Source organism: Cinclus cinclus, chromosome 1 (assembly GCF_963662255.1).
Source record: "Cinclus cinclus chromosome 1, bCinCin1.1, whole genome shotgun sequence".
NCBI lineage: Eukaryota > Metazoa > Chordata > Aves > Passeriformes > Cinclidae > Cinclus > Cinclus cinclus.
The window spans coordinates 33,175,726-33,202,778 of NC_085046.1; the positions used below are offsets into that span (position 1 = coordinate 33,175,726).

At 47.8% G+C, this 27,053-nt stretch overlaps 3 protein-coding genes across 3 annotated transcripts; all 3 read right to left on the bottom strand.

Annotated features, from left to right (window-relative positions):
- Positions 1-1,896: 1,896 nt before the first annotated feature.
- Positions 1,897-4,080, bottom strand: HOXA6 (homeobox A6). Its single transcript, XM_062495873.1, has 2 exons — positions 3,645-4,080; positions 1,897-2,298 (listed from the first exon to the last, which is right to left on the bottom strand). Exons 1-2 carry the CDS (start codon positions 4,078-4,080, stop codon positions 2,039-2,041), a joined length of 696 nt encoding a protein of 231 aa, XP_062351857.1. The 3' UTR covers positions 1,897-2,038.
- Positions 4,081-9,382: 5,302 nt separating this feature from the next.
- On the bottom strand, positions 9,383-12,966 carry HOXA7 (homeobox A7). Its single transcript, XM_062495885.1, has 2 exons — positions 12,591-12,966; positions 9,383-11,485 (listed from the first exon to the last, which is right to left on the bottom strand). The coding sequence occupies exons 1-2, from the start codon at positions 12,964-12,966 to the stop codon at positions 11,202-11,204; spliced, it is 660 nt and encodes a 219-aa protein (XP_062351869.1). The 3' UTR covers positions 9,383-11,201.
- Positions 12,967-19,744: 6,778 nt separating this feature from the next.
- Positions 19,745-22,141, bottom strand: HOXA9 (homeobox A9). Its single transcript, XM_062495900.1, has 2 exons — positions 21,578-22,141; positions 19,745-20,406 (listed from the first exon to the last, which is right to left on the bottom strand). Exons 1-2 carry the CDS (start codon positions 22,122-22,124, stop codon positions 20,168-20,170), a joined length of 786 nt encoding a protein of 261 aa, XP_062351884.1. The 5' UTR covers positions 22,125-22,141; the 3' UTR covers positions 19,745-20,167.
- Positions 22,142-27,053: the final 4,912 nt, after the last annotated feature.

Sequence of the window (27,053 nt, forward strand, 5' to 3'; positions counted from 1 at the left end):
CCTGATGACCTCTAGAGGTAAACTCGTGCACTGGTGGGGGAGCTGGGAGGGCGCGGGCGGCCCGGGGCGCGCCTCCCGTGCGCGCCTCCGCCGCCGCCGCCCGCCCGTCCGCCGGCCTCCAGCGCCACCCGCTGGCGGCGCGGGGAATGGCGGCGGCTCCGCGGGGTCGGCCCGGGGTGACGGCCCCCGACGGCGGCGCGGAGAGACGCGGAGCGGAGCGGTGCTCGCCGCCACCGGCACCGGCAACGGCCGGCGAGGCTGCGGGGCCGACGGGCATGGCTCCTCCGAGCCGGCCGCCGGGGAGCTGGGTGTGCAGAGAGCGCTCCGCTTTGTGCCTGCCTTCTCCTCCGTGCGAGGCTTATTTGCACCAGTTCGCAAATCCTATGCGATCCGTTCTCGGGTGCTGGCAAGGCTTATGTCCGTTCTACGTGTTATATAGGTATATATAATTTCCCCCACACTTATTCCCGTGCCGGATATTTCGAGAGGCAGCCGGGTCCTGCCGATGTGAAATGGCAGATATCTATTAAAGATAAATATCGTGCAGCGTTTTTCCAACTAGGGGGTCAAATTCCAGGCGACTTTACGGCTGCCGCTATTTCATCGCTTCTCGGAAGGGAAAAAATCCTCTAAATGCGGCGGTAGCCATTTTGCATTATGTTCTCCAGATTTGGCTTTTAAAACATTTAGAGTGGTAGCCCAAATTGTGCTGCCTTCCAAACAAAAGAGCCTCGATACGTATACAAGTGCATTTGCTCACAGCTTCACATGCACACTCATGCACACGCAATATAATATAGAGAGAGATAACATATATATTAATCAATATTTTTTCTGCGCTTATTTTACTTCTACAAATCTCGACGTGGAAGCATTTTATGGCAGCTATTTTTCTTCAAAGTATCAATTTATTTTTTCCAGTGCTAAGTAATGCAAATGTGAATTAAGGTACCGCAGAAGCAGGAAAGAAAATCCCCGAGTTAATAAGACCTTTTCTTCAAATAAGAAAGAGAGGAAGAAAAGAAGGAAGGAAGAAAGAAAGAGGGAAAGAAAGAGGGAAAGAAAGAGGGAAAGAAAGAGGGAAAGAAAGAGGGAAAGAAAGAGGGAAAGAAAGAGGGAAAGAAAGAGGGAAAGAAAAAGAGATAAAAGAAAAAAGGTCGATCTAAGCTCACGAAGCCCCAAGAAATGTAGTCCATAATTCAAAGCCTCTTCAGTGCAGAGCTGAGCTTACCAAAACCTTAGCGTAAGCTCAACGGGAAACACAGAAAATTGCCCGCTTCGAAATCTCTTCCCTCGCTTCCCCTGAAGTTTAACGCCGAGTATTTACTTTAATTCTAATAGTGCAGACTAAGCAGTTTAGCGGCATGAAAAAAATCTCCCTGCAATTCATCTTCGCTTTAACTGAAAGTTAACACACAGCGATTTATACAAAGTTTTTTAAAAGAATTTTTCTTCCTTTTGCTATTTAAATATCTTAAACATAACTAAAAGTTTTTTTCCCCCCTGCAGATCATAAACTTCCAAACACAGCATAACGAGATGGCCCGCCGTAGCGGGAGCTAGCAAAAACATCAACCAAATAGTTTCTAAAATCTCTTGTCTTTCTACAATATGAGCATTTCTAATTCAAAAAAGATTAAAAATATTTTGCTTATCTTTTCTCACACAAGCACACCAGGGACACTCACCCACACACAGATGCTCATCTCAAATATTTAAAATTCTGGGCTAGTTCTCTAATACTTTAACCAACGCCATATACGTTTTGGGAAGGTGGTTACATACATACATGCCTGTAGCTTGAAAGCTGGGGCTTCCACATATATTAGAGCAAGTCACAGATGATTGCAAATGTACATCTCTTAACCAAGCCTTTTGGGGATTAATAGACTGTGACAAACCTATAGGATTTCAGTAGCAGAAGGAACACAAGGTAAATAATCATAATAATAATGGTGGTAGTAGTAGTAGTAGTAGTAGTAGTAGTAGTAGTAGTAAGCACTAAGGAAAGGCCTGGTAGCGTTTATTAAACGTGGTTCTACTCCCCTGACTTTTCCTCTGTTTCTTCGCTGCTGGGCTGTGTGGAATTTATGAATTTGTTTTCCTTTTTCCATTTCATCCGCCTGTTTTGAAACCATATTTTAATCTGGCGTTCAGTAAGGCAGAGAGCGTTTGCAATCTCAATACGTCGTCTTCGGGTTAAGTATCTGTTAAAATGAAATTCCTTCTCTAACTCTAGCGTTTGGTATCTTGTGTAAGTTTGCCTCCCTCGTCTCCCATGTGTTCCATATACTGTACCTGTAGAAGTAAAGACAAAACGATCGCATTGGACAGGGCCCAGTGATTTCAGACCAGAAAGAGCGATTAGTATATTCTGCCTCCTTTTGCAGGCACAATCACGGGGAGTGGGGAAGTTGCTCTGGTTTCCTGGAGGCTTTTTGCTTTTTTTTTTTTTTTTTTTAATTCTCTCTTTTCCTTTTCTCCTGCCTGACGAACTGTAAATGCGGATGTGCAGCGTGCTTACGGTGGCGGGGGTAAGTGAGATACCAAGAGGCTTTAAGGTGGACCTAGGGAAGGTGCAGGAGGTAGCACGGTGCGAGCAGAGCTGAGCAGAGGCTGCTCTGTGAGCGCTGGGAGCCTGGGCGCACACACAGGCACAGGCACACGTGTGCCATCCGGGAAGTCTCACGCATGTATCTGTGCGTGTGTGTGTGCACGCACATGTGGCTGTGTTGACAAAAACACACAGCCATTGCCATGGCTAGGACTACAGAAGGTCTCTAAGTATAATTATAGGCATCAGCTAAAGATACAAGAGCGTTTTGCCATTTGCGCCGGAATTAATTGCTCTTGAATGCAAAGCAGCATCGGAATGGTCTTGCTAAAAGTTTAATTAAAAAAAAAAAAAAAAAAAGGAGTGAAACCTAACCTGAAGCAAATATAAACTTGGAAGGATGGGACAGAAGGCGAGTCATTTGCAAACACTTGAAGTAAACGTTTAAATTTGGGATTATAAAAAGTAAATGTCACCCCAATACAACCCTCCCACTCCACCCCCCATTCCCTCAGTACCACTCCTGTTCAATTATGTGAAGTTCACTCCTAAGTCTGAAAAAAATCACGATGCCATGGAAGTGCGCCCACGGCCCCAGAAACGTGCTCTCAATATCCAATACTCACAGGCTAATGAGCTGGGGGAGGGGGGCGAGGAGGAATGTACCACAAATGCTTTGGATCCTCAGTACAGAGGGCATATTCCATGCATCGCTCTCTGACAATGAAGAAGCAGAGCAGAGGCTTTGGAGTGGCTTTAAGAGAGTGATAAAAGTGCTTTGTTCCTTTTTATTTCTTCTCCCCCCCACACTACTTTCCAAGGATTCCCCTGTAACTTTCACCAGTAAGCCTACGTACTGGGATCTTGGCTACCATTCCCTGGGTGCCAACGTGCCAGGTCTAAACCTGGGAAGGTTTCATGTTACATATTGCCCTGCAGGAGCCGTGTCTCTCCAGCAATCTGAACTTTATCTAACAACAACAACAACCAAAAAAAAAAAAAGAAAAAAAAAAAGAAAAAAAAAAGAAAAAAAAAAGAAACTTTTCCTTTTCCTCCCCTATCCGCCCTTGACTGCGCAGAGATGCCTTACCAGCGCAGGAGTTCATCCGCTGCATCCAGGGGTAAACAGGGCTCGTGTACTTCCGGTCGGTGCCTTCGTCATTTATAATTTTGGCTTGGCCGCCGCTGGTTTTGTACTGTTGATCGGGAGAAAAGTGTAGGTAGTCCCCGGGCCCCTTCTGTTTGCCACTGCAGGAAGGAGAGGCGCTACTAATGTCCTTGTCCGAATAAAAACAAGAGGCTCCGTACTCATAGGAAGCCCGACTGCAAGCAATGACGGTGTTGGACTGTTGGTAGAAACAAGGTGAGGTGTAAGTCTTGTCCTGAAGGTTGCTTGCCCCGTACGAAGCCGGAAAATGCCTGAGAGCATCATAGCCCGCCGGGTACAGGGGGATCTGCCCGAGGAAGGAGTCCTGGCCCCCGGGCAGGCTCCCCGGGAAAGTGGGATTCACAAAATAGGAACTCATTTGCTCTCCCCCTCTCCCGGACCGTGATTTGTTGTGTATTAGTACATCTGGCGATAACTATTAGGAGTCATCGAAGTGGTTTGTTTCTGGATGGCCGAGCGCCAAAAGCGACAGCAGAAAATAGGAGCAGCTGACGGCGGGGCGGCCAATGGGAGCGCGCGCGGCGCCCGCTCCCCCGGGGCCGCCGCCACCGCGCCGCCAACTTACCGGCAGCCCCGGCCCCGCCGCGCCGCCCCGCGCCCCCCGCACCGCACCGCGCCGCCCGCGGGACCGGCCGCGCCCCCGCCGCGGCACCGCCCCCACGCGGGAAAATAACCCAATAATAATAACAACGCTAACAGCGATAATTCCCGGCAGCGCGGGCGGTGCGAGAGCGGGTGGCGGCGACACCCCCCCCGCCACCCCACCCCGGCTGCTGGAGGTGTGTGAAAGGGGGAGGGGAGGGGGGGGCGCCCTTAAAAGTTGGAGGCCCCACGACAAGGGAGTCGCGCAAACCCCGTGGGAAGGGTGGGCGAACCGCCCCCGGCTCTCCGGCGGAGGGAAGGAGGAGGGAGGGAAGGAGACGGTGGTGGAGGATGCTGCGAAGGGAAACTTTGGAGCGGAGGGAGCACGTGAAAGGGGGAGAGGAGCGCCGCGCAGAGTAGGGGGGCGAGAGGGGTGGGGAGGGGGGGGGGAAAGGCGGCCTCTCTCCCTTTTGCCGTCGCGATGCCACAGTCGCATCCAAGAATTTTTAAGCTGTTCTAAAACGTATTTATTTATCCATTCAGTCGAAAATTGTCCCTCCACTAAGGCTCCCCTTCGGAGCTCAGGGAGCCCACCCCAGCGCCGAACCCAGCTTTTGTGAGAGAGGCTAACGCGTCCTGCAGTGGAAGAGGTCTCGTATATTAATGAACATCCCCGTAATTAGGAGGTTGGGGCGGTGGCTTCCTGGGGAGTGGGATTTTTTGATTTGCACCAAGCGCTCGAGGAGGCCTCAGGAGGAGCTGCGTGGGCTCCCGACGCCCTTCGGCAGCCCAGATGAAGTTGTATGTGTCTCTTCTCCCCAAGTCTACCCTCCTCCCGCCAGAGTCGAGCCGAGGGAATCAAACACTCGAATTCAAAAACGAGCCAGTAGGACTATTCCTAATTAATACAACCCCGCTAATGAGTCAGCAGAAGCCAATCGGTTTCGTTGTTGCTCCGAATAATTTGATTAAACGTGGATTTGTGTCTTTAAGAGGTGAAGGACAATACACGAAACGAACATTTCCACCTTCATTTTTCAATATGGCAGTTACCCCATAGCGGAAATATAATTCTTGGCCCAGAGCTCGGACAGTAACAGTGCAGATGAAATTCGCTGATGCGCATTTAATTCAGCCCTTACCCTGCAGTTTCTGCAGATAACATGAGGCTGTTAATTCCAAACTGTGTTTACTCATAATCCGCCCATTACAACAGATTGAATGGACTAATTTTAAACGCGCTCTGTCACGTAAAGCGACATTCGTAAGAGCACCGTTTCCTAAAGCAGCTTTCAAAGAAGAGTTTTGTTGTTGTTGGGAGACTATTTGTCTCATTTCCGGGGGCAGATTACGATACCTATAAAACAGTAGTGAGTTAAAACATCGCTCCACAATAGTTTGTATTGTTTGCAGTCTCAGCTGGACTTTCACATTCAGATGTTGATTGCCTTCGGGCTTTTTTTCAACTTCCTTAGCCTCTTCAGCCCAGCTAATCCACAAACACACCTGGTAGAATTACAGCTCACTAGCTGCATGCTTTGAGAGGTCATTTCAGAAACACGTATTTCCTGAAAAGCAGATTTCTCAGGAAAAAATAAGGGTTTTTTACTCAGTGAGAACGGAGTTTAAAAAGGAGGAAACACCAGCAAGCAAGCACTCATATACAGAACGCTAAATGCGAAAAGGCTTTTAAAAGAGCATATTTTCGCCAGTTTAGGTCAGAACGAAAACGCACCATGAAAAAATGAATACTCGGGACAAACAAGCGCCACCGGCCTTACTTCTAAAAAGTTGTGGGCAGACGACCTTTTGTTTGAATCCATCACACAAAGACCAAAACAAAAAATAAAATAAAAAATCTCTCCAGGCTTAGCTATATTTACATTTTACAGCATCGGTTACAGTCTGATTTTCCGGCCCTCTATTTCTTATTGTTTCTTTCCCGTTTTTCAAGTTACTGTTTGCGGCCAAACCAAGTTGTGAAAGCCCGCCTGCAGGCAGCGAAAATATTTCTTCGTCGAACCCATAATACGAAAAGGAATGAAATCTACACGTTTGCCTGACTGAGTCGTGTTCGAGTAGTTACAGTGGCAGCTAAACAATCTGCACCGCAATCTCTGCTTCAGTCACATTCAGACGTCCTTTCCGCTCCTCCCCCTACCCCAGAAAAACCCCGAATCACAATAATCTGCTACCCCCCAGGTCTGCCGAGGAAATGTCCGGCCTGGACACATTTCGCGGCAGTTTTCCTTCACCATTCCCCCCCCCCCCATTCTGGAAAGCAGAAAGAAAACCAGTGGCTGCATTTTGCCACCGCAACAGTCACACTTCGCGATACCTGTGTATTTCATATCCTGTTTATTTGTTTTCCTAATTCCACGCACCCCCAGCACCTCCTTCACAGAACATTTCGCCTTCCTCCTGGCCGCCGAAAACGCGTCCGCGACCCCAGCTACTTTGGGATACAGGTGCGGGATTAGTTATCCTCTTAAGCTTAAAAGCCTCCTTCTCCTCGTATATAAAACCACTTTAAAATCATTCTCGTGCTCGCCAGCGTCATCAAAACCAACCTTTAACTAATAGCTCCTAATCCAAACAGTTTGGGCAAGGCGGATCGTTGTTTAGACTGGCGGGGTACAGTGAGCTTGGCCGGGGGACGCGGGCGGGTCCTCCCCAGCCTACTCCCACCGTGGTAACTCGCAGTTGACACACACCGAGGTAGAAGCGGAGGGGAAGGGGAGTGAGCAGCGCCGGTCCTGCCGGAATATTTTGCCCGGGGGCGAGCTCCGATATTTCCATAGAAAAAAAAAAAAAAAAAAGATAGGCCGCTTTTTTTTTTTTTTTTTTTTTTTTTTTTTTTTTAATTTGGGCTCCCCCGAGCTACGCAGGCTGCCAGCGCTGCTCTTCCAGGGACTGCGGGGGCCGCTCCACTCCGCGCCCGCCTCCGCCGTGCCGCCACGCCGTGGCAGCACTGAGCACCCGCGACCCGCAATAAATAATCCGGCGCTCACTGCAGCTCCAGTCCGGCGGATACCGCAATGCAAATGCAGCGCTTTATCAGCCCGGCGGCACCGCCAGAGCCGGGGCCGCCGTTTAGAGCCTTCCGAGCCTCTCCTTCGCCGTGAGGAGGCGGGATCGGAGCCGGGCGGCAGCGGCGGGGGGTCCCGGGGGCGCCGTCCCCGGGTCCCCGCTGCCCCCCGCCGGCACACACCGGGGGACCGGCCCGCCGGCCGCCGCTCCCCCGCCCCAGCGCCGCACCGTAACAGTCACAACAAGGACAGAAAGGAGGGGGGGAAAGCTCCGTCTCCGGCGCTGGAATGGGTTTAGCCGCCGCGAAGCCCGCTCCGCGCAGCCGAGGCGCGCAAGCCGCGAACCGCCGGCAGCGGACCCGCGGCGGGGCAAGGGATTTACGCAAGCAGAGCTTGATCTGATAGAGAAAATCTAAAATACATTCGCGCTGTTTCCTCCCCACCCCCCCCACCCCCCCACCCCCCGGTCTAGAAATAACCTTCCTCCCGGACACGGCAGAGAAGCTAGGAGACATTGTGCTGGGGTTTTTTTTGTTTGTTTGGGGTTTTTTTGTTGTTGTTTTTTAATGAAACATTAAAAAATAAATTGCATCTGAATTTCGTCAACCGCAAATGAAATTTAAGCTAATAAGTTAATGCAGCAAATTCATATTAAAAAATGGTTTGGGGATATCACATTTTTTCCCCTCGTGCTGGGAAAAAAAAAAAATCCCTTCCACTCATACTGTAAAACTGAATCATTAGAAAATAACCTGAACGTCACAACATACCCTTGGCTAATGCAAAAACAAATCAACTTAGTGGGAAAAAAATCAACCGTTTCCTTGCTAGATCACAGAAAATAAACATTTTATTTAGGCATATTTTTGCATGCACGGTTTAAGTCAAAATCAACTGAGCTGCAGCCATCTCTATTTTTGGCCGGTAACATTTCCATTTGGTTTAATTGCACATGTCTAATATTTAAACGTATTAAACAATTTTTCCCTGCTTACAGTACTGTCATATACATTTCTCACCTTTTAGGTTCTGGCTCACAGGAGCCCCTGCGACTTTGACAGCTGTCGCTTTGGCTGCACAGGAGACGAATCGCCCTCCTTTTGGTGCCAGAAGAAGCAGGAAATTAGCCAGGTTGCAAGTTGAAAATCTGCCACGCCAGTGCTTTGAATCCAATATGCCACACCTTCCAGCGGGGGAACTGGAAATTGCCATCCCGGATCTGTGTTCTAGGCGGCTGCTTATGCCGAACCTCCGCACACTTTGTTCACTATTGCCTTACAAAGAACAAATGAAATGGGGATTGAAAGCCAGAGAGATCCGAAGCAGGACAGAGCTCAGCTAAAGAATGCGGCTCTATTCTCGCAAGGGAAATTATAAAAAAGTTCATGTTCACGGTTACCATCCACATGACCGACAACGACCAATGGAAAAACCGAACAACTCATAAAGTTGTATTGCAAAGTTGTAAATTTTCATAAACAACAACGGATTTATGGCCTTTTCCTCATCACTAAGAAGAGGCAGGTCTTAGAGAGGCGCCATCTTACCACAGAGGCAGCCTTGGAGTTTTTTAAAAGACCTGGACTTTGTACTAATTTTATTAAAATTACAATTAGTGCGTTGAGCAGGAATGGAGTGTAGCAGAAAAAGGGAAACTTCAGCGCAAATAATGCTCCAGGTCTTACCTGTATTTATCCAGCCGAATAAAAGGAGACTTTTTGGGTTATTATTATTATTATTAAATTAGAAAAAAAAAGAAAAAGGGGGACTATTAGATCTCATTGACATTACGTGGTACCTGGCAAAAATAAGACGTTTTCTGAAGCGGGGCAATTTTTTCCCATTTTCGTGCCACCGTGATGCCCCCTGGCCCCCGAATGCCGCACACACAAACCACACATGTACCCGACCAGATCATTTACACTTGGAAGTTTCGTATTTCACTTTCTGTTCATTACAAAATATTCTTTCACTGCATGCGGTTTCAACTTGATCGCCGATCGTCTGGACTGGGGTTATGACTGCAAGAGGACACGAGAGCACGGTGGAAGGAAGCTCTCCCATAAAAAAGGCTTTCCGCTTTATTAATCAACAACGCTAGGGGAAAAAAAAATATCGCGAAGTAGAGACAGAGATATTGACTGATTCCTATTAATTCATCACTTCGGAATTTTGTTGTGGGTTTTGTTTTCTGATGTTTTTTTTTTCCTTTCAGATTACCCCCCAAAAATGTTTAGATGGTCTAATTTCTTTATTTGTCTATGTAACGTATTTTTTGGTGCTTCCCTCGAACTGGTTCCTTAATAAAGAAACGCAATTCATCAAATTCAACAAGCATATTTATTTTCTGTGTAACATAAAACACATCTATCGTGGGAGATAGTTGAACACGGTATCACTTCCAAAGAGAGTTCACAGACATTTTTTTTCCCACTTCCAATACTTACACGGCATATCCAAATGTTCACAACGAACACACCGAAACACATTGTAACATACAATTTGTGAATAAACTTTAGCCAAACCTTCAAGACGGATTTATACAGAGTTCTTAACAATACATCATGCTACGAAGTTTCCAAATTAATTACATACTTCCCAATTTATGACATGATCTTACAAATGAGGTTCAAGACGAATATAAATGACAAAAAAATTACAATATCTGCTATTGTAGGAAAATTCATGGTATTACATATTAACACGTTCAGATAATCAGGACAAACAGTTTGTGGATTTTTTTTTGTTTTTTTTTTTTTTTAAAGGTGGTTACATAATCATTTAAATTCACTTTTCAAAGAACACTTTCCGCTATATTAAGTAAGATCAACACAGAGTAAGAAAACGGCCTTTAGCAGAAGCAGCTGAAGGTAGAAGCCAACGGGAGATATTAAACCGCTTTTTACAATATTGGCGTGTTTTTGCTTCCTCTCTCGGAATAGCAAAGAATCGAGAACTAAGATATATTGCAGCATATGGTTTTCATTTATAATTGCTTTGGAATAAATATATTATTTTAAATTTAAATATATTCAGACTTTTCGGTACCAAATTCTATACCAAAGCTATTGATGCGTGCTTTTCGAACGACTACACTTACATGTCTAAAAGCATTTTGCGATTCACATTAGTTATCTTGTAACATCCTTTTGACTACTAAAATACAGTATACTTTCGAAGATAGGTAGGCAGAGCAAGATATATAGGTAGGTAGTCTGGAAAATAGGTAGTACAAATAATTGCTGTAGATTGTAGTGGTTTGTGGAACATTTTCCCCCCCCTTAGTTGTTGTTCAATCTATTGTTAGTGTAGCTGTTACTTATGATACTTTTCTAACAACAATTAAAAAAAAAATAAAACAAAAAGAGAAGTGCAGAGCTACTTATTAAAAATTAGGTAGTTTTTTCTTAATGTGAGCCTAATGCACTTTTCCCCTTAAACACGATTGGGACTATGGAGTCAGGTAGTTACTTCGGAAGGTCATGGTTTACTATCTGTGCAAGCAGCAGTTCTCCCACTGAAATGTCCCCTGAAGAAGCCCACCCAGGTTTGGGTTAATGAAGAAAAAAACCAAACTAATGGTAAGATGCTCTTAGGAGGTATTACCGAAAGGTTCGGCACAGGGCAGGTTTGGGGAGTATGGGAGAGTGGAGAGAAGGCTGGAAAGCCAACCCAAGAAATGTTTTCATGTTTGCAAATGCTCGCTTTCAAGATGATCATTAAAGGGAACCTATTTTTTTTAATAAAAACAGTAAGTCTTTTTTTTTCTTTTTTTTTTTTTTGTTTTCCCTTTCTCCTTTAAAGGGAGCTTTTCCAACTGTCATGTGCATACACTATTCTAAGAGATCTCTTCCTCGGGTGGGACTCCTTAGTCCTCCTCCTCTTCATCTTCTTCCACTTTCTCGACAGAGGCTGCTGCTGACGTGGGCTCGTTGGGAGCCGGGGTGCTGGAGCTTTCCTCCTTGTGCTCCTTCTTCCACTTCATCCTCCGGTTTTGGAACCAGATTTTGATCTGCCTCTCCGTCAGGCAGAGGGCATGGGCGATCTCTATCCTTCGCCGCCGAGTCAGATAACGATTGAAGTGGAATTCCTTCTCCAGCTCCAGAGTCTGGTAGCGGGTGTAGGTCTGGCGCCCTCGCTTCCTATCTGGACCTGAAAACAGGCACACACAGGGCCAGGAGTTAAGTCAAGAAGAGAAATGGAAAGTTTTCTCTTTTAATTTTTCTTATTGATGGTTTTAATAAATAAATAAATAAATAAATAAATAAACATAAAAGTGGCCGAGCCAGAGTGAACGCTCCCCTTCTTCGACTTCCACCCGCCCCCCCACTTTGCCCTAACAAAGACATTTCAGCCACACGACCTGCCCTGCTCAGGCAGGGCAAAAATTAAGTTGCTCGAGACCTAGAAAAAGTGAAGAGAAAGCATTCACGAGAGGAGGTGGGGGAGGAAATTGCTTTTGGGAGGAGGAACTTTTCCCCCAGGCGATGTATTTCCCTAAAACCTTCCAGACTTTCACGTTTCGCAAGGGGAAATAAAAAGCTGGAAGGCTGGGCTGTATTTATTTTATTTTAATGTCGTGGGCTCCCCCACCCATCCCGCCTGGATCGTAAACAATACATAGCATTTAGCTCCAGAAGAGAGCTCTCCTTTTTCACACACAAGCACACGCACAAACACACACACGCACGCACACACACACACACGCACACACACGCACACACATACACTCGTCCCCCAGTCCCCCCCTCCCCTCTCCGTTTTCCTGTTTAGTACATTTCTATAGATCCTTATCTCCGTGGAAAGGGCAGGGGGGACGAGAGTGTCGCGTCTCGGCAACGCGGGCTGGCAAAGTCCTCGACATGCCGTCCCTCGGTCCTAAACGCCTCTGCCCCCCTCCGCCTTCCCCAGCGAGTGGGATTTTTTTCCCCAACTTCGACGAGAGGGTAAGGGGAGACCCTTATCCGTGGGGGCTCTGGCAGCCCGTGGCCAACTCTCCGCTTTTTCATAGCAAACAGCGCAAATCAACTCAATGCTAAAATTCCATAGCAAATGGAGTTAAATAAATTTACGAGGCTAGAACCCATTAATTGGGCAATAAAAAGTTTTATGATACTCATTTACATACAATGCCACGGGCTTTCTACGCAATGGCGCCTCGGCTATAATTAAAACCATAAAGGCTGTGCTGACAGTAATCCTGGCGACACGCTTTGCCTGGCTGCCACGGCTCCGAGCCCTCTCCGCTCGCCCCTACCTGAAGACCTCATCCAGGGGTATATCCGGAAATTAGGCTCAGCCTGGTTGTGCAGGTTGCTTTCCTCCGCTTTCTCACAGCTGGGTTTGGTTAGCTCATTGCAGAGGACGGGAATGTTCTGATCAAAAGAGGAACAATGCAGGTTGTAGGCATCAGAGCCCAGGCTGTATCCGGAAGAGAACGGGCTTTGATATATGGTACTGTTCACATTGTACAAGCCGGGCATGGAGGAGGCGAAGGCACCCGCGCCTGGTCCATAGCCGCTTCTCTGGGAGTTGCTTGCAAAGGAGCAAGAAGTAGGCTCCGCATTTTGGAAAAGAGAAGCCCCCGCCGTATATTTGCTAAAAAGCGCATTCACATAATACGAAGAGCTCATAATTTTGACCTGTGATTTGTTGTCCGGCAGGCTTCAGTGTCGGTTTTACGAGGTAGCGTGATATATGATAACATTACACCCCCAGATTTACACCAAACCCCATTTTCTTTTGGACTGAGCTGCCCGGGGGGCACGTGACCGGTCATGTGACGCCGCCCGCCAATCCCCGCCCGCCTCACAGGTGGTGCCGGCCGGGGCCCGCCGGTGCCCGGCCATGGTCGGGCTGGGGCCGGGGCCGGGGCCGGGGCCGCCGCCTCCTCCTCCTCCTCCTCTTCCTCCTCCTCCTCCTCCTCTGCCGCCTCTGCCGCGCCCGGCAGCGCCCTCCAGCCGCCGCCCGCCCGGCCCCCGGCGACACCGCACCCCGCCCGAGCCTGCCGAAGGGCCGGCCGCGGGGGCGCTGGCAAAAAATCTGATTTTAAAGCTTTTTTTTTTTTTAATGTATATATGTGTTTGTGTGTGTGTGTTTATTTATATGCGTGTGTCAGGTCGCACACCACCCCCCCCACCCCCCTCCTAGCGCAATGGCAAGAAACAGGCGGCAACACTGCAACAGCGTTTGCGGGGTACCCCCCACCCTCCGGTGCAGAGCCTTGGAAATCAAGGCTATTCCCAGCAGTCAACACCCCCGGGAGGAGGGGGTGTGTGAAAAAAAAAAAAAATCACAGTCACTCTCCTGGAGAAAGGAAAGGAAAATCCAGCCCCAAAGAAACCAACAACAACAACAAAATAAAACCAACCTCGAAAACAAACCCCCGAACGAACAACGACATCCAACTAAACAAAAAACTCCCACCCAACAACAGAACACGCAAAAAACCCCTGCCACCCGCCACAAATAATGGCCAAAAGAAAAAAAAATAAAATCGGGGAGTCAACTTTCTGAATGTCTCAAGAAGAAAAAAGCAGAATAAACCGAAAGTCCAGAGTTGGAAGAAATCGCCTGCAAATGGCTTCAAATCGCCGCCGCCTGTTTACTGCCCGAGTTACCTTTCCGCCCTACATACCTTGCAGTCCAGAGCGGGAGGCGGCAGCGGTACGCTCGGATAACGGGGAGAGTTGCTGCTTTTCTAAACGCTGGGATCCCCAACAATGCGAATGGCTCTCCATTGAGGATGCTGCTCCGTGCCCTTCCTTTAAACGGATCGTAAAATGAGTTTCCTTCCCTCAGACAGGGAGTCCTGGTAAAGACAGCTTTTACTGCCTGCCTGTATTGCACATCATAAACTGGAAGAAGCACAATGGAATTGCCCCGGAAATTCTCCTTTCAATTATAGTTTGGTGCCCCGTGTACAAAGACTTTCTCACCAGTTAAAATTGTTCTTGGCGATATTTCGCACGGACCCTAAACTTTATGTTTTGTAAACGTGGAGCACCCTCTCCCCCCCCCGCACACCTCCAACACACACCCGCGCACCCCTTGGCACCCTTTATGCGTGATTATTGCGGCCCCATGAACACAGGTTACTGACAGAAGCAAGTCAATTCTTGAAAGCCAGATCCCTGAGATACTGGTGCTTCAGAGCAGGCAGATGTGGTGGATGTAGGTAAATGTTTGCCAAGTGTTAATTATGTGAAAACGCAGTTATTATTCGCAGGCACAAGGGAGAAGCCGCCGAAAGAGCCCCTTCGCTTATTTCACCCAATTCACCAATATTAGACAATATCCCTGCGGTGGCAATCACGGCGCGGGAACTTGCCGGCAGAAGAGGCTGCTGGAAGGGAATAGAGGCCCAAGAACTTAAACGAATGCGATGCAAACAAGACGACGACCAAGAAGATCAAAGGGGCTGAAGTAGATGGCATTAGACCAATAAATTGCTATTCTGGTGACAACATACCAAGATGCAAGAAAAAAAGAAACAGCAAATATAACCAATGTCTAGACTTAAATATGGATAGCGTAGGACCGAAGAGATTGTCTGGGTGGTTGTATTTCGAGCTCTCTGATTCTCTACAATTTGCACTTTTATGTGTTTTTTCTTTGCTTAGGTGTGTTTATCGCCGCCACGTTTTTTACAGGTTTTTTTTTGTTATGTATTTTACTTTCTCTTATTTTTCCCTGTCAACCCTTTAGATTTATCAAAAAGCCTTTACTGAATAAATGCTAGAAGCACCCCTAGACATGAGTCCCCGCCACCTTGTTGACTCCCCCCCCCCCCCCACCCTCTGAGAGTTAGGCATAACGCTGCTTCTGAAAAAAGCTCTGAAATCTCTCGTTTTGTAGCTTACAGTATCAGGCTAGATCCCCGCGCCTGTAAACACGCTTTTCATTTTGACTTATTTTCTTTCTAATCGGGAAAGGGTGAACAGGCACAGATTTCAAGTTTTTGATCATGGCAATATTCTCACACGCTTTACAGATAATCCTCTAGGACGGATTAGTTTTGGGGTTTTTGGGTTGTTTATTTATTTATTTATTTATTTATTTTAATCTTTATTTTTATTTTGTTTTTTCTTCCCCTTGTAATCTCTGGACTACCCCTCTTTGGCACTGAGGTTTTCCGGGAAGTAAAATGTAGTGATAAAACGGTGCTCGTAAGTTATAAGCGACCTGGGAGCACTACATGATTATGGCTTGTGTACTAAGCAGTATCTTGATGTGGTTCGTAGCAGAGAAGATTTTGTTGGTTTGGAATCTGTTCTCGCCATAATTTATCCACGATTATAATGGAACATGCTGTGCCAAGTTATTACTTAGTATGACGATGCATAAACACTTTTTAATTTCAGTATAATTTTACTGCCCAAGGAAAAAATATAATTAATCATAATAAGTTTAGCAATGCCATTGTAGACAAATATTTGATAGCAAGGCTCTTGTTAGAAAGCAGGGAGTGGCTGTTAGTCTTTATCCCTAGAAAGAATTAAGTATTTGAATCAGTGCGGGAAAAAAAACTAGCTCAGTGCATTCCTAGTGCTGAACTTCGATATAAAGGGAATGGCTTTGATTTAAGGAAATGTAAGTAAGATGCAGAGAAGGTAGTTCTGTTACAGAGTACTATGCAGACATTTGTTTAGTTGTCTGGCTTAAACTTACAAAATACAACGTTTATACTTCAGTCCATATTTTATGCTTCCTTTCCCCCTGCATTTATTTTCCTTCCAATTACTTTTTTCCCCATTTCTTTTGGCAATTGCCATCTGAAAATATTCCACAACTCCACACTAAGCCTCATTCTCAAGACGCGGGAGCCAACAAAAGCAAAGCGGGGGAAAAAAAAAAAGGAATTAAAAAGGAAAAAAGGGGGAAAAAGAAAAAAAGAAAAATAGGAAAGCGATTCGAGGAAACAAAACAGACGGCGAGAACAAGTTAGGAATGACTTTGAGAGACACGTCAAGTTTGCAGAGCATCAGCCTTCTCACATCTGGGTAATGTAATCACAACGGGTCCCATGGAGCCGAAATTGCTTCGGACACAAGCAGGGCTTTTTATTTGTATCAAAGACAGCTGTTGAAGAATTTCACCCGCCGGTAAATAATTTTCAAACAAGATTTTTGCAGCACTGCCGGTTCCCCGCACCGCTGTCTCAGACATGCGGAGCCGACAAGGGCATTGGAAAATCCATCGGTTGGCCCCCGAGTTCCAAGGGTGAAGCTCTTCGGGCTCTCCCCTCCCAGGCTGAGACGGGGAGACCCTCTTATATCCTGCCCGAACCCTTTAATCCCCTCTTTCTCCCAATATTTCATTTCTCACCAGCCCTTCGGGAAATCAGGATACCCTGTTTGCAGGCTCAGAGAAGGGCAAAGATTTGGGGCAAGAGAGAGAAAAAGGAGCTGGCAGTTCGGTGCCAGGGCTCCATCCGCCTCTATCGCATAGTAGGAGATGTCTCGGTATTTTGAGAATAAAAAATGCACAGCGTGTCCTTGGCGCAGATCAAGCTTTACTTTCACCACGAGCGCAGTGAGCGTGGCCGGACGGTAAACACCGCCTTGACGGCGCTCGGTCGGCGGGATAAAGCGAGGAAAAACTCGGGGATAAGGGGGGAAAAAGCACCCTAGAACCTATCGGCCTCCATTAAAACCAACGCAGAGCTTCCGAGAGCACTTATACTCCCATAAAGTCGACATTTTAGGAGCTGTCGGGGAGGCGGCCGAGCGCTTGATGGCGGAGGGCGGCCGGGCGCTGTTTCGCGGGCTCACAGCGCCACCTGCCGCCGCTCGGCCGCCACCGCAGCGCCGCCGCCGCCCGGCCCGGCCCGCCGCAGCCCGCGCCTCTCCCGGGCCCGCCAGCCCACGGCAAGATAAATGTCCACCTCCCAGCCTGGATTTAAGCACGGGAAGGCCAATAAAAGGTTGTTATTTCCGCTCTCCCGCTTTATCTAAAACAGCCAGACAAAACAAATGAAAAGGCTTTTGTAGAAAATCTTAATTGTGGCTGGACAGTTGTAAACTCATTAAGAGCCGAATTCCAGACAGTTTGCAGACCCGTCATTTATTACACACTCTTAATGCTGATTCTTTGAAGTTGCCTCTGTCTGCAACAACAGAGGGCGTCCCAGCATCCCCAAATACTGGCTCGGGGATCAATTAGGGTTTTTTTGTGTGTATGCACGCCAGAACGAGCTCCCTTTTGCTAATTAGAACTCATCAAATCTTACCTCGGATTTATTTCCTTTTTTTTTTTTTTTTTTTTTAGGTGAAGTCTAAAGCACTTTTTCCTCCCGCAGTTCTGCACATCTGTAAACTTCTTGCCGGCTCCCTAAGTTTTGTCTTCAGCCCTGCAGCGTTTTACACCCCATAAACGGTTACAGCAGTCATTTTCTTTTATTGCACTGTAGTATGGCTCTGATTTTTTCCTAACAACAACTTCTGCCAAGACCATAAGCGTGTTCCGTCCTATTTTGCTTTCAATACATATATAAATACATAAATATATATGTATGTGTGTGTAAAGGTACCTTCATAAAACAAGTCGCATTTTATTGTTATTCGCCATATTTGCAAACAAGGGTCGGTGCGATGCAGAACTGTGCTGCGATTCATGTTATGGAGGATATCCACTGTGAGCAGTAAGATGTCCGCCCAAAACAAGGGTAAATTTCAGCAAGCTGATAGACTTTGCTATTTTCTTTTGTTGCTGAGCTTGGTTTGGCTTGGGGCGGCGGGGGAGGGGTGGGTGCAATGGGGAGGGGATATATGGAAACCTTCCATTCCAAAGAAACCATCCTTCTCTTTTTGAAAATAAATACAATTTCGTGTTCAGCGCTGTAGACTGTTGCCAGCCCACGGATTTCCTTCGCCTAAATCAGCAACTAAAACTGACACCATAAATTCGACCATAATTGTCAGTAAAATTTTATCTGTTTCTATATCTATCTATAAATACATATATAATCGGAGGCGCTAGTAAAACCCGACGGGTTATATTTATTTGCCACGGGACATTTAAAAGGAAAAAAATATATATAAAAGTGAAGGGAAGGGAAGGAAAAAAGTGGATGACGTTTGGAATAACATATTTTGCATGGACAATTATCTCTAGCATGGAATTTGAAATGAACGCTCTGGTAAGGCGAGCGTTCTCACATGGATTGCGGAAACGCACTTAGAGCTGGACATTTTCTGGTGGAGGCTAATTAGCAATCTCAGTTTAAATGTCGCTGTCTGAGCTGATCTACATTATTGTCCTCTCTAAAGAACGTCGGACATTTTGGTTCGGTCCTAGTTCCCCCGCCCCGCAGGCGAGTTTTATTAAAACGGCGTGAGCTCGGCACCGCGCCCCGCTGCCATCCAAGGGGCTCCCTCCTCTCCCTGCTAAGCACCCGCTTACCAAATCATACCCGGAAAGGCGGAAGAAATCCCTACCCTCAGAACAGCTATGGCATTTAGGAGCTGAATCCGTCCGCTTAAGATAAAATTAAGACCAAATTTCCATCACCTGGGGGCTGCGTCTATAAAACCGTGGGTTTGTCTTGGCTCGAAAATAACAACACTCCTCGCCTCACCTCTGCTGCTGCTCTAGCCCTGCCACATCTGCTGGCGAGATTTGGTGCGCCATGGAAAGACCTCTCCTCAATAATGTTAAAACATCACAAAATATAAAAGAATCAATATATTTTATTTGGCAAAAAGTTAAATATCATTTCAACACAACGATTTGGTCAGTAGGCCATGAGGTAACTGTTTCAAAATAGACAGTGTACGTTATGCATCAACATAACTTCCCAAATTTTTTCTTTTTTTTTAATCGATACAAATTTACAATAACCAAATGTAGGGTTTTATAACGTATAATTTATTATCAATAAAATTAACCTTCATTACAATAACCATCAAATCATTCGATTAAAATTCAAACATAAACCATAGGTAGTTACCCTTTTCACATATACGTATAGCTCCGAAATCTGCTAACTGCTCACTGGTGCAAAAACAATATTTAAGCTAGTCTGTTCATTTACTTTTTTTTTTTTAATATATAGATTATATATACAACCGACAAAGACAGTACTATATATATATCAACTGTGCATACTAAAAGGACTTGCTTCTTATTTTGAGAACCGTAATTCCCAGACATCCCGAACGAACGTTTTTTCTACCTTTTTTTATTATTTTGCATTGGGATATATATAATATATATATTTTACAATCAAAGGTTAACTGTCTAATTATACAGAAAAGACTTAATACACTACAGAGCTATACTCTATGCAATTTTTATAATAAACAACCTGAGTTCAAATTGAATCCTAGCTTACACCATTACATCCGGTACAGCACCCAAGCACATAAATTGAGTCACAAACATAATTACCACAATAAAACACAGTGTTCAAGTATTAGAGCAGAGATCTCTCTGCCACGCAAAGAGCGAATAAAATTAACTACGTAGACTAAACTATACAGTCCCTAAATAGTTGTGCATTATGAAAAGGTAGTCTTTTTCTTTTTTTTTTTTTTTCTTTCCTTAAGTGAAGAAACAGGTAGATTTATACAAGCCAGTTAAATAGCCTTTTCGTGCTAATGCCCCCTTTTTCTTTCCTATTAGAAAATCAAAAGTCTTACTGTACCTCTCCTGGCAATCTGGCCTCTGTGACTATCATTGTACAATCATAATCAGAATTTGCCAAGGGAAAAAATGAGGCCTGGACCCAGACGCATTGCATGGCAGGGCTCGAGGGGATGATTTTTTTGTTTGTTTTAACTTTTTTTTTTCCCTTTTACATTACGCGTTTTCATTTTAACCCACGTTTCGCCATCATTCGTCCTTCGCTCGATCTTTGTTGATTTTCTTCATTTTCATCCTCCTGTTCTGAAACCAGATTTTCACTTGTCTCTCTGTTAAATTGAGGAGTCTGGCCACTTCGTATCTACGGTCCCTAGTGAGATACATATTGAACAGAAACTCCTTCTCCAGTTCCAGTGTCTGATGCTTGGTGTAAGGGCATCGCTTTTTCCTGGTGGACCTTGCGTGGAGCCAGTTTGCAGCTGGATTATCTACAACGAAAACAACAGAAGTTCAGGCTGAGGGGGAGGGTGAGAGGTGGAGGGAGGGGGCTGGGAGGGAAATCCACGCAGGAACAACCCATCAGGTGTCCCGGTATTCGTGTTTAGGACGTGGCTCTCATTTCCCCAGGTACAGAGGCTCGTGGGGCATAATGGATTCCAAAATACAGACACATGGGGAGGTCACACGCAACCACACGCGGCAAAGCCCCGTTGCTCCCTCCTCCCCTCGCCTTTTTTATTGTTTGGAGAATACAATTTTAAAATACTTTCTCCTCCTCTCTCTTCCTTTGTCTCTCTGACTCCCACTCTCCTTCCTGGCGTCCCCGCACCTCAAACTGCCAGCCCGGGCAGTGACCAGCCAGAACAACATGTCATCGAAATTGTTTGTCTTTTTAATCTCTGCCTTCTCCTGTGTCATCCCTGGCAAGACCCAGGGAGCTGGCGAGTTAATCTACAGCTGGCATAATTAAACCCTCGCCTTCTTAGGACCCTTATTCGCACGGCGTTAATCGCGATAGTAATCCCGAGGCGCTCTGCCACCAGTCTCGTAGTCCTGGGAGCATCCAGCCCGGGGTTTTCCACCGAGGAGATGAAAGGGGGAGGGGATGAACCAAGTAAACGGCGAGGTTTCTGTTCTCAGCCCAGCAATAGCTGCCCTGGCCTGAGAGCCGTCTCAAAAAGATCAGATTCACATCCAGTGCTTTCTAGGCACTCCTCTCCCCGGCGTCTGCCCACGCGTGGGAGCGCGGAGAGGCAGGAGGATGTGAGAACGTCCTGCTGAGTTTGCTGGGGTGGCAGGAGCGGGAATGGGCGGCTATTGCATTTCTCTCTTTCTCTTTTTTTTTTTTTTTGTTTGCATTTTTTGTTTTGGGCTTTTTTTGTTGTTGTTTGCTATTTTTTTTTCTTTTACGTTTGTTTAAGTTGCAGTTGTAGGGTGGGTTTTTGCTTTCCTTTCACCCTGGAAAGCCAGAGCCGTCCTAGATCCCATTCGAGCCTGGAAAAGGCAGCGCTGGCTTCTGCAGATGGCAGACCCCGGCGGGCCGGCGCAGCGGCGGCGGCAGCGGCCGGCGCTCGGCCCCGTAATTAGCCCCAGCGCCTCGACACCTCCCCGCGGCCGGCGCAGAGCCCTGAAGTCCATTACCCTCGCCGTCCCACTTACTTGGATCGATCTGCGGTTTCTCTCCGTTTGCCTCACTTTCTCCATTGCTTTCAGAGAATGCGCCTTCGTGGCTTTGCTTATCCCTATCAACTGGAGGAGAACCACAAGCATAATCAGAGAGAGACAAAGTGTGAGTGTCAAACGTGGTACAGTCAGCCCTCCTGGCCGCCAGCGGTTCAGGTTTAATGCCGTAATGCCTGCCGGTAGGTAACCCGGGGAAAGACAAGGAGCCCGGCACAGGCTCAAGCCACGAACGCATGTACCTGCCGTCGGGCGGTGCCACGGGCGCCTGGTGGTGCGCGTAGGGGTGGTAGACGGCGGGGACGCCGCTGGCGCCGGCGGGGTGCGCGGGGCTCCAGGGGGGGCCGAAGACGGGCGCCTTGGGCTGGAAGCTGCAGGGGGCCAGCTCGGGGTGCTCGGCCAGCGCCGCCGGCCGCGGCGGCGGCCCCAGCGGGGCGGGGGCGTAGCGGGGCGCCGCCAGCTCGTCCCCCTCCGGCACCAGGAAGGAGTCCACGTAGTAATTGCTGAGGGTCCCGGGAGCCGACATGGCGGGCGGGCGGCGGACCCGCCGCGGTTCGGGGCTGCGGGTTTCACGTAACAACTTGGTGCTGGCGGAGAAGTAGAGTCAGTAATAAGTTGAGGGCAGCGCAGGCGCCCATTGGCTGCGCCCGTCACGTGGCGGAGGAGCAGAACAATAAAGTATAAATCAGTCCGCGGGCTATTAATGGGTCAGTGTTTTCCAGCCATAATTTTTATAGCGAGGCCATATGTTTTTATGCAAAGGGATATTTGAGTTATACGGCGGGGTTTGTTTTAATTGCGGCCAACTGAGATTAAAAGATCAGATTCCGTATTATGCCCCCCCCCCTCCCCTCTTTCTCTTTTCCTCTCTATCTCTCTCTCCCCTCTCTCATTTTCTTTTTTTTTTATTTTTTTTTTGTTTAAGCGGACTATTTTATATCAAAATTAATCATCCCATCACTGAGTCGTGTTCTCCGCGAAAAAAAACCCCGCCACCCTTGTGATCGGAGACCTTCACATAAAATGATACAATAACTGAAGCAATAAAAAGAGCAAAATAGTAGTTGCGGTATACTGTATTTAAATATACATTTATTATATTTCATAAGGAGTTATTGTTTCGGGAGCCACGGGGTTGTTATTAAGTCAGTAACTATGAGCGCGCTCATTTGCATCGCTGTGTTTCACAGCAGTAAAAATTTACGAGTGCTTGGAAAGGTTAAATTATACTATTGTGTTTAGTTTGGGAACCCACTGTAAATAATACCGCTCCGTTCGGCTCAGAGCTGGCAGCGGAAAGTCAAATTCAACGTATCCCCTTTCCCAAACCCCGGCGCAGGGCCGGCCCTCCCCGCCCGGCCGGAGAAGGACAGGGGCAGGCGCTGGCTCGGTATTTAGCCTGGCCCGCACCAAACTGCACTTCACTACCCCACCCCGCCGGGAATGGCGCGGCAGTGACCGAAACACCGTCCTCGTCCTCCCCGCTGCCCCTGCCCTTGGACCGGGTACTCGCTCGCCAGGCCGGGGAGAGGAGCCGGGGCTGGGCGGCGGTGCGGCGGCGGCCGGAGAGGAGCCGCCGTCCTGGCCGGGAGGGAAGGAGCGCGGGCAGAGCCGGGCGGCGGTATTTATCACCACAATTAATTCTTCAACTATGCAGGGAAGCAGCGGGGGGAAAGGGGAGAAAATGCCCCGTCTCCCCTCTGCCGAAAGGCACCCTGCTTCTCCAGGCGGCTATCAAAGGGGCGTTCGCAGTCGGCCGTCCCGCATTCTGGTGAATCAAATTTATGTACAAATATAGTTATTTATTTGCTGGCACCTCCTGTGACTGCAGGACACACGCTAGCGGCATCGGAAGCCGAGCGGAGGGTTACAATCCTCCATAGAAGGAGGGGAGGGTGCGCGGGGGAAAGTAAGAGGCGGCCAGATCCAAGTCCAGTGTTAGGAATTAAAGTAGTGGCTGAGCTCTTGGCAAACATGCCTGCGACTCCCTGGTTTCTCCCTGGCGGACATTCACGCTGTTTATCCCCGTGGCTGGCGAAGGAGCGCGGTCACCAACATGCAGGGGGCACAAAAAGTCTCCGCGAGAGGCTCAATTTACTCGAAATATCTTGTATTGAAAATAGAGCCCAGCAAATGGTAGGGGACGACTGAGTCATGATTAAAATCGCGTGTAAATATTGTGCGTGCGAAAGTGTGGCTCTAATTAGCTTTACATCGCAATGTGGGCTGTCTCTCTCCCTCTCTCTCTCGCTCTCCTAATTTCTTTTTCTTTTCATGTCTTCTCAACAGTTTAATCCAAAATCTTATAGAGGTCCTACTTTAACACCGCTCTCTCCCACACTCAAAATTACAAAGGCCTGTAATGAAATTATTATCCCTCATTAGAGTTCGAAAATCGTGAAACAGTTGCAAGATCTCAATAAACAAGGGGCCTGTTACTTTCTAACAATTAAAAAAATGCTAATAAAGCTCTCTCGGCTTATTTTTTCCCCCCCTCTCTCCCATTGTATAGACACTCCGTAATAGAAAAAAATAATTGTATTTCTTTCCTGGAAAGACGGAACTCCACGTCATTTGTATTTATTATTAAGAGTCAGCTGTGGTGAAATGTGATTGTAGAACTTCCTTTTTCCATTCAGAAAAAATAATCTTAGCTGCAGGAGTCCTGGATGTTTATATTCGAATTTGGGTTCTCAATTTCAGCAGCGGGTTTTATTTTTTTGGTTCCTCACCAAAACTAATAGCAAATGAATAACAATAACAATAGCGTTTAAAAGAACGTGACTGCATTTTTATTTCCCCTGTAAAATTCCGCATTTGTTCACTGCCAGCATCCAAGAGGCAAGAGAGGTTGTACAGACAGTAAGAGGAGAAACACAGCAAATAATTAGACATTTTTTCACGCGGTCACGTTGCTGTTAATAACGCTGGGATATTCGACTCTTTTATCATCGTTTTAGATCCATTTTCACCCAAAGTACATTTTTTCATATGATATACGAAGGAGATTTCGCTTCGTCAATTTACTTTGCAAATGTCTTAAGGTTTTGGTGACCTACACCTTCGGGAGCAAAAGACCCCGAACAGGGCAGAAACAGATATTGACATTAAAATGCTATATGAAACCAGAATTCCCAGGAACGAAGCACTACTGGAGCGGTCGTGTCCGAATGAAAGTACTCCCTGTCCTCCATCCCAACATAACCGAACTAGCAGTGCTCCCATTCCGCTAGCTCCGACCCCCGGCTGCATCAGGAAGGATCTGGTCAGGTTTTTAGCGGGGGGGCATCTGCAAGCGTTGCTTCATTAGCCACGCACCACGGAGGTGCGGAGCTTACGAGGGCGCGGGGAAGGAATCCGCGGGCGTTGGCGATCTCTCCTGAACGGGAAGTTCAGGATCGCCTTTCCCCAGGGTTTCCTGCCACTGCAGACCTCTCTCACGGAACCAGCGGCGGTACCGTGGCCACGGAAGCGTTTTGGCACAGTGAAGAGAAAAAATGATTCAGAATTTAGAGGAAGCAGTCCAAAATCAGGATGAGGCGATTAAAATGGGAATCGAAAGGGCAGAGGCAAAAGACGCCATACAGGCACACACAGACACAGGCACTGTAAATACACTTCCCGAAATGTACACAGACCCTGCAGACCTTGTGTGTAGAGGCAAACACAAGCACTTCAATTTGACTGCAATGCAGAGCTCTGCTCCTGCCCCGGCCGGGGACAGCTGCTTTTCAGAGGATGGCTGAAATCCGCTATCCAAACTCATCAGAGCTCCTGCAGCCCAGGCTGAAGTTTCGAAAAACTTTTTCGATTTTACCTTTTTTTTTTTTTTTTTAAGGCAAAAATAATCACGACCGCTAAAAATAATAATAAATATATGAGCAACGAGTGAGTTTTCTGTCCGTTTCCCCGCCCTCCTTTCCTCCGCGAAGGGTGCCCCGCTCCGCGGCCGCGGCGGCGCTGGCTGCTGGCGGAGGGCCCGGCGGGAGCCCGCCCATTGCCCGCGGTCGCGCTGCGAACACAAAAGGCGGCGGTGGCGGCGACGGCAGCGGGCCCGGAGAGGTCGCTGTTGCCCGTTCCGCCGCCGCGGAGAGCCCGCACCGCAATCGTGATCGTAACCGAGGCCTTGCGGGCCGCGGGGCTGCCGGCGCCCCGGGGCATCCTCGGGGTAGCGGGCCCGACGGAGGAGGCACGGAGGCGGCGGAGCCGTGCGCCAGGCTCCCGCGGCACCGGCCACCGCACCACGGGGGCCGAGAGCCGCCGGTGGGTCCGCCCGGCCGCGGGCGCTGCGCTCCGGGCCCTTGTTTTTGATGACGCCTGGAGCGGGGCAGGCAGGTTTGATCTATCCGCACCCCCTCCCCCAGGCACGCTTTCAGGTCTCTTGGTTTTTAATAAATCCAGATTGAAAAATTAAACAGCCACCCACCTCCCCCCGGCCCCCCGAGCTCGACCCACGCCGAGCGGAATGCAAAAACGCACCTGACCTTGAATGCAGCCAACGAGATATATTAAAAACCCGCAAGCAGGCAGGGACTCGCTTAGGAGCTAGCTAACCTTGAAGAACTTGTCAAGCTTCCCCCCTCGGCTGCCGTGTTTATCTGAGGAATCAAAGGAGGCTCCGCTGCAGATGGGAAACAATGGCATTGGGACTTGACGCCTACAGTTCACTTCAGCGCTAAGATTTCTTCGGGTAGAAAGGACCCTCGCACCAAGCATACCTGGTGATGATATCAACTGAAGTAATTAAGGCAGTTTCGTGCTGTAGAGAGAAAGGTGGAGCCCCAACAACATGAAACTACCTAAACCACAGAGCAGTTCTCAGGCGCTAATAATTACTTTCCCCATTGCCGTGGTCCTTAACGCAAGGATCCCGCTACGAAAATAAAACCAGAAACGTGACTAAAACATCCCTCTCGCCCTCCCGCCCACCCCACCGGCGCCCCTCCGCGCCCCCCGACCAGCCTCGGGTGGGTTAATGAAAACAAGAGTAAAATATAATAGCAACCACCCACACACACGCGCGCGGGCAGCTTTCGCCTTTCCATGCAGATGTAATCGGGGAAAAAAGGGCCGTGCACGACAATGTTACATCACGAAAAGCTAACGGCTCCCAAGAAGCCCGGGTTCAAAGTCTGTCCCCCCCCCTCCTCCCGGCATACATATACCCTTGCAAGGAAGCATTAGCTGACTTCTCTTCCAGCCTTCCTTTCGCCTTCCCTTTGTGCAAGACCCTATTAGCTAAACATGCAGCAAGGAAGAGAGCATGCAGAAGGAAAGGGAAAGGGAACAGAAAAGAAAAAAAAAAAAAAAAAAGGGAAAGGCAGCCTATGTGAAATAAGCTCTTCCACATGCAGCCAGGTAGGGAATAGCCTTGTCTGGAGGGGTCCTCTGGCAGGGAAGTGAGGCTGGGGTTCCCCCCCCCCCCCCCCCCCCCATGAGCTCACCTTTACGATTT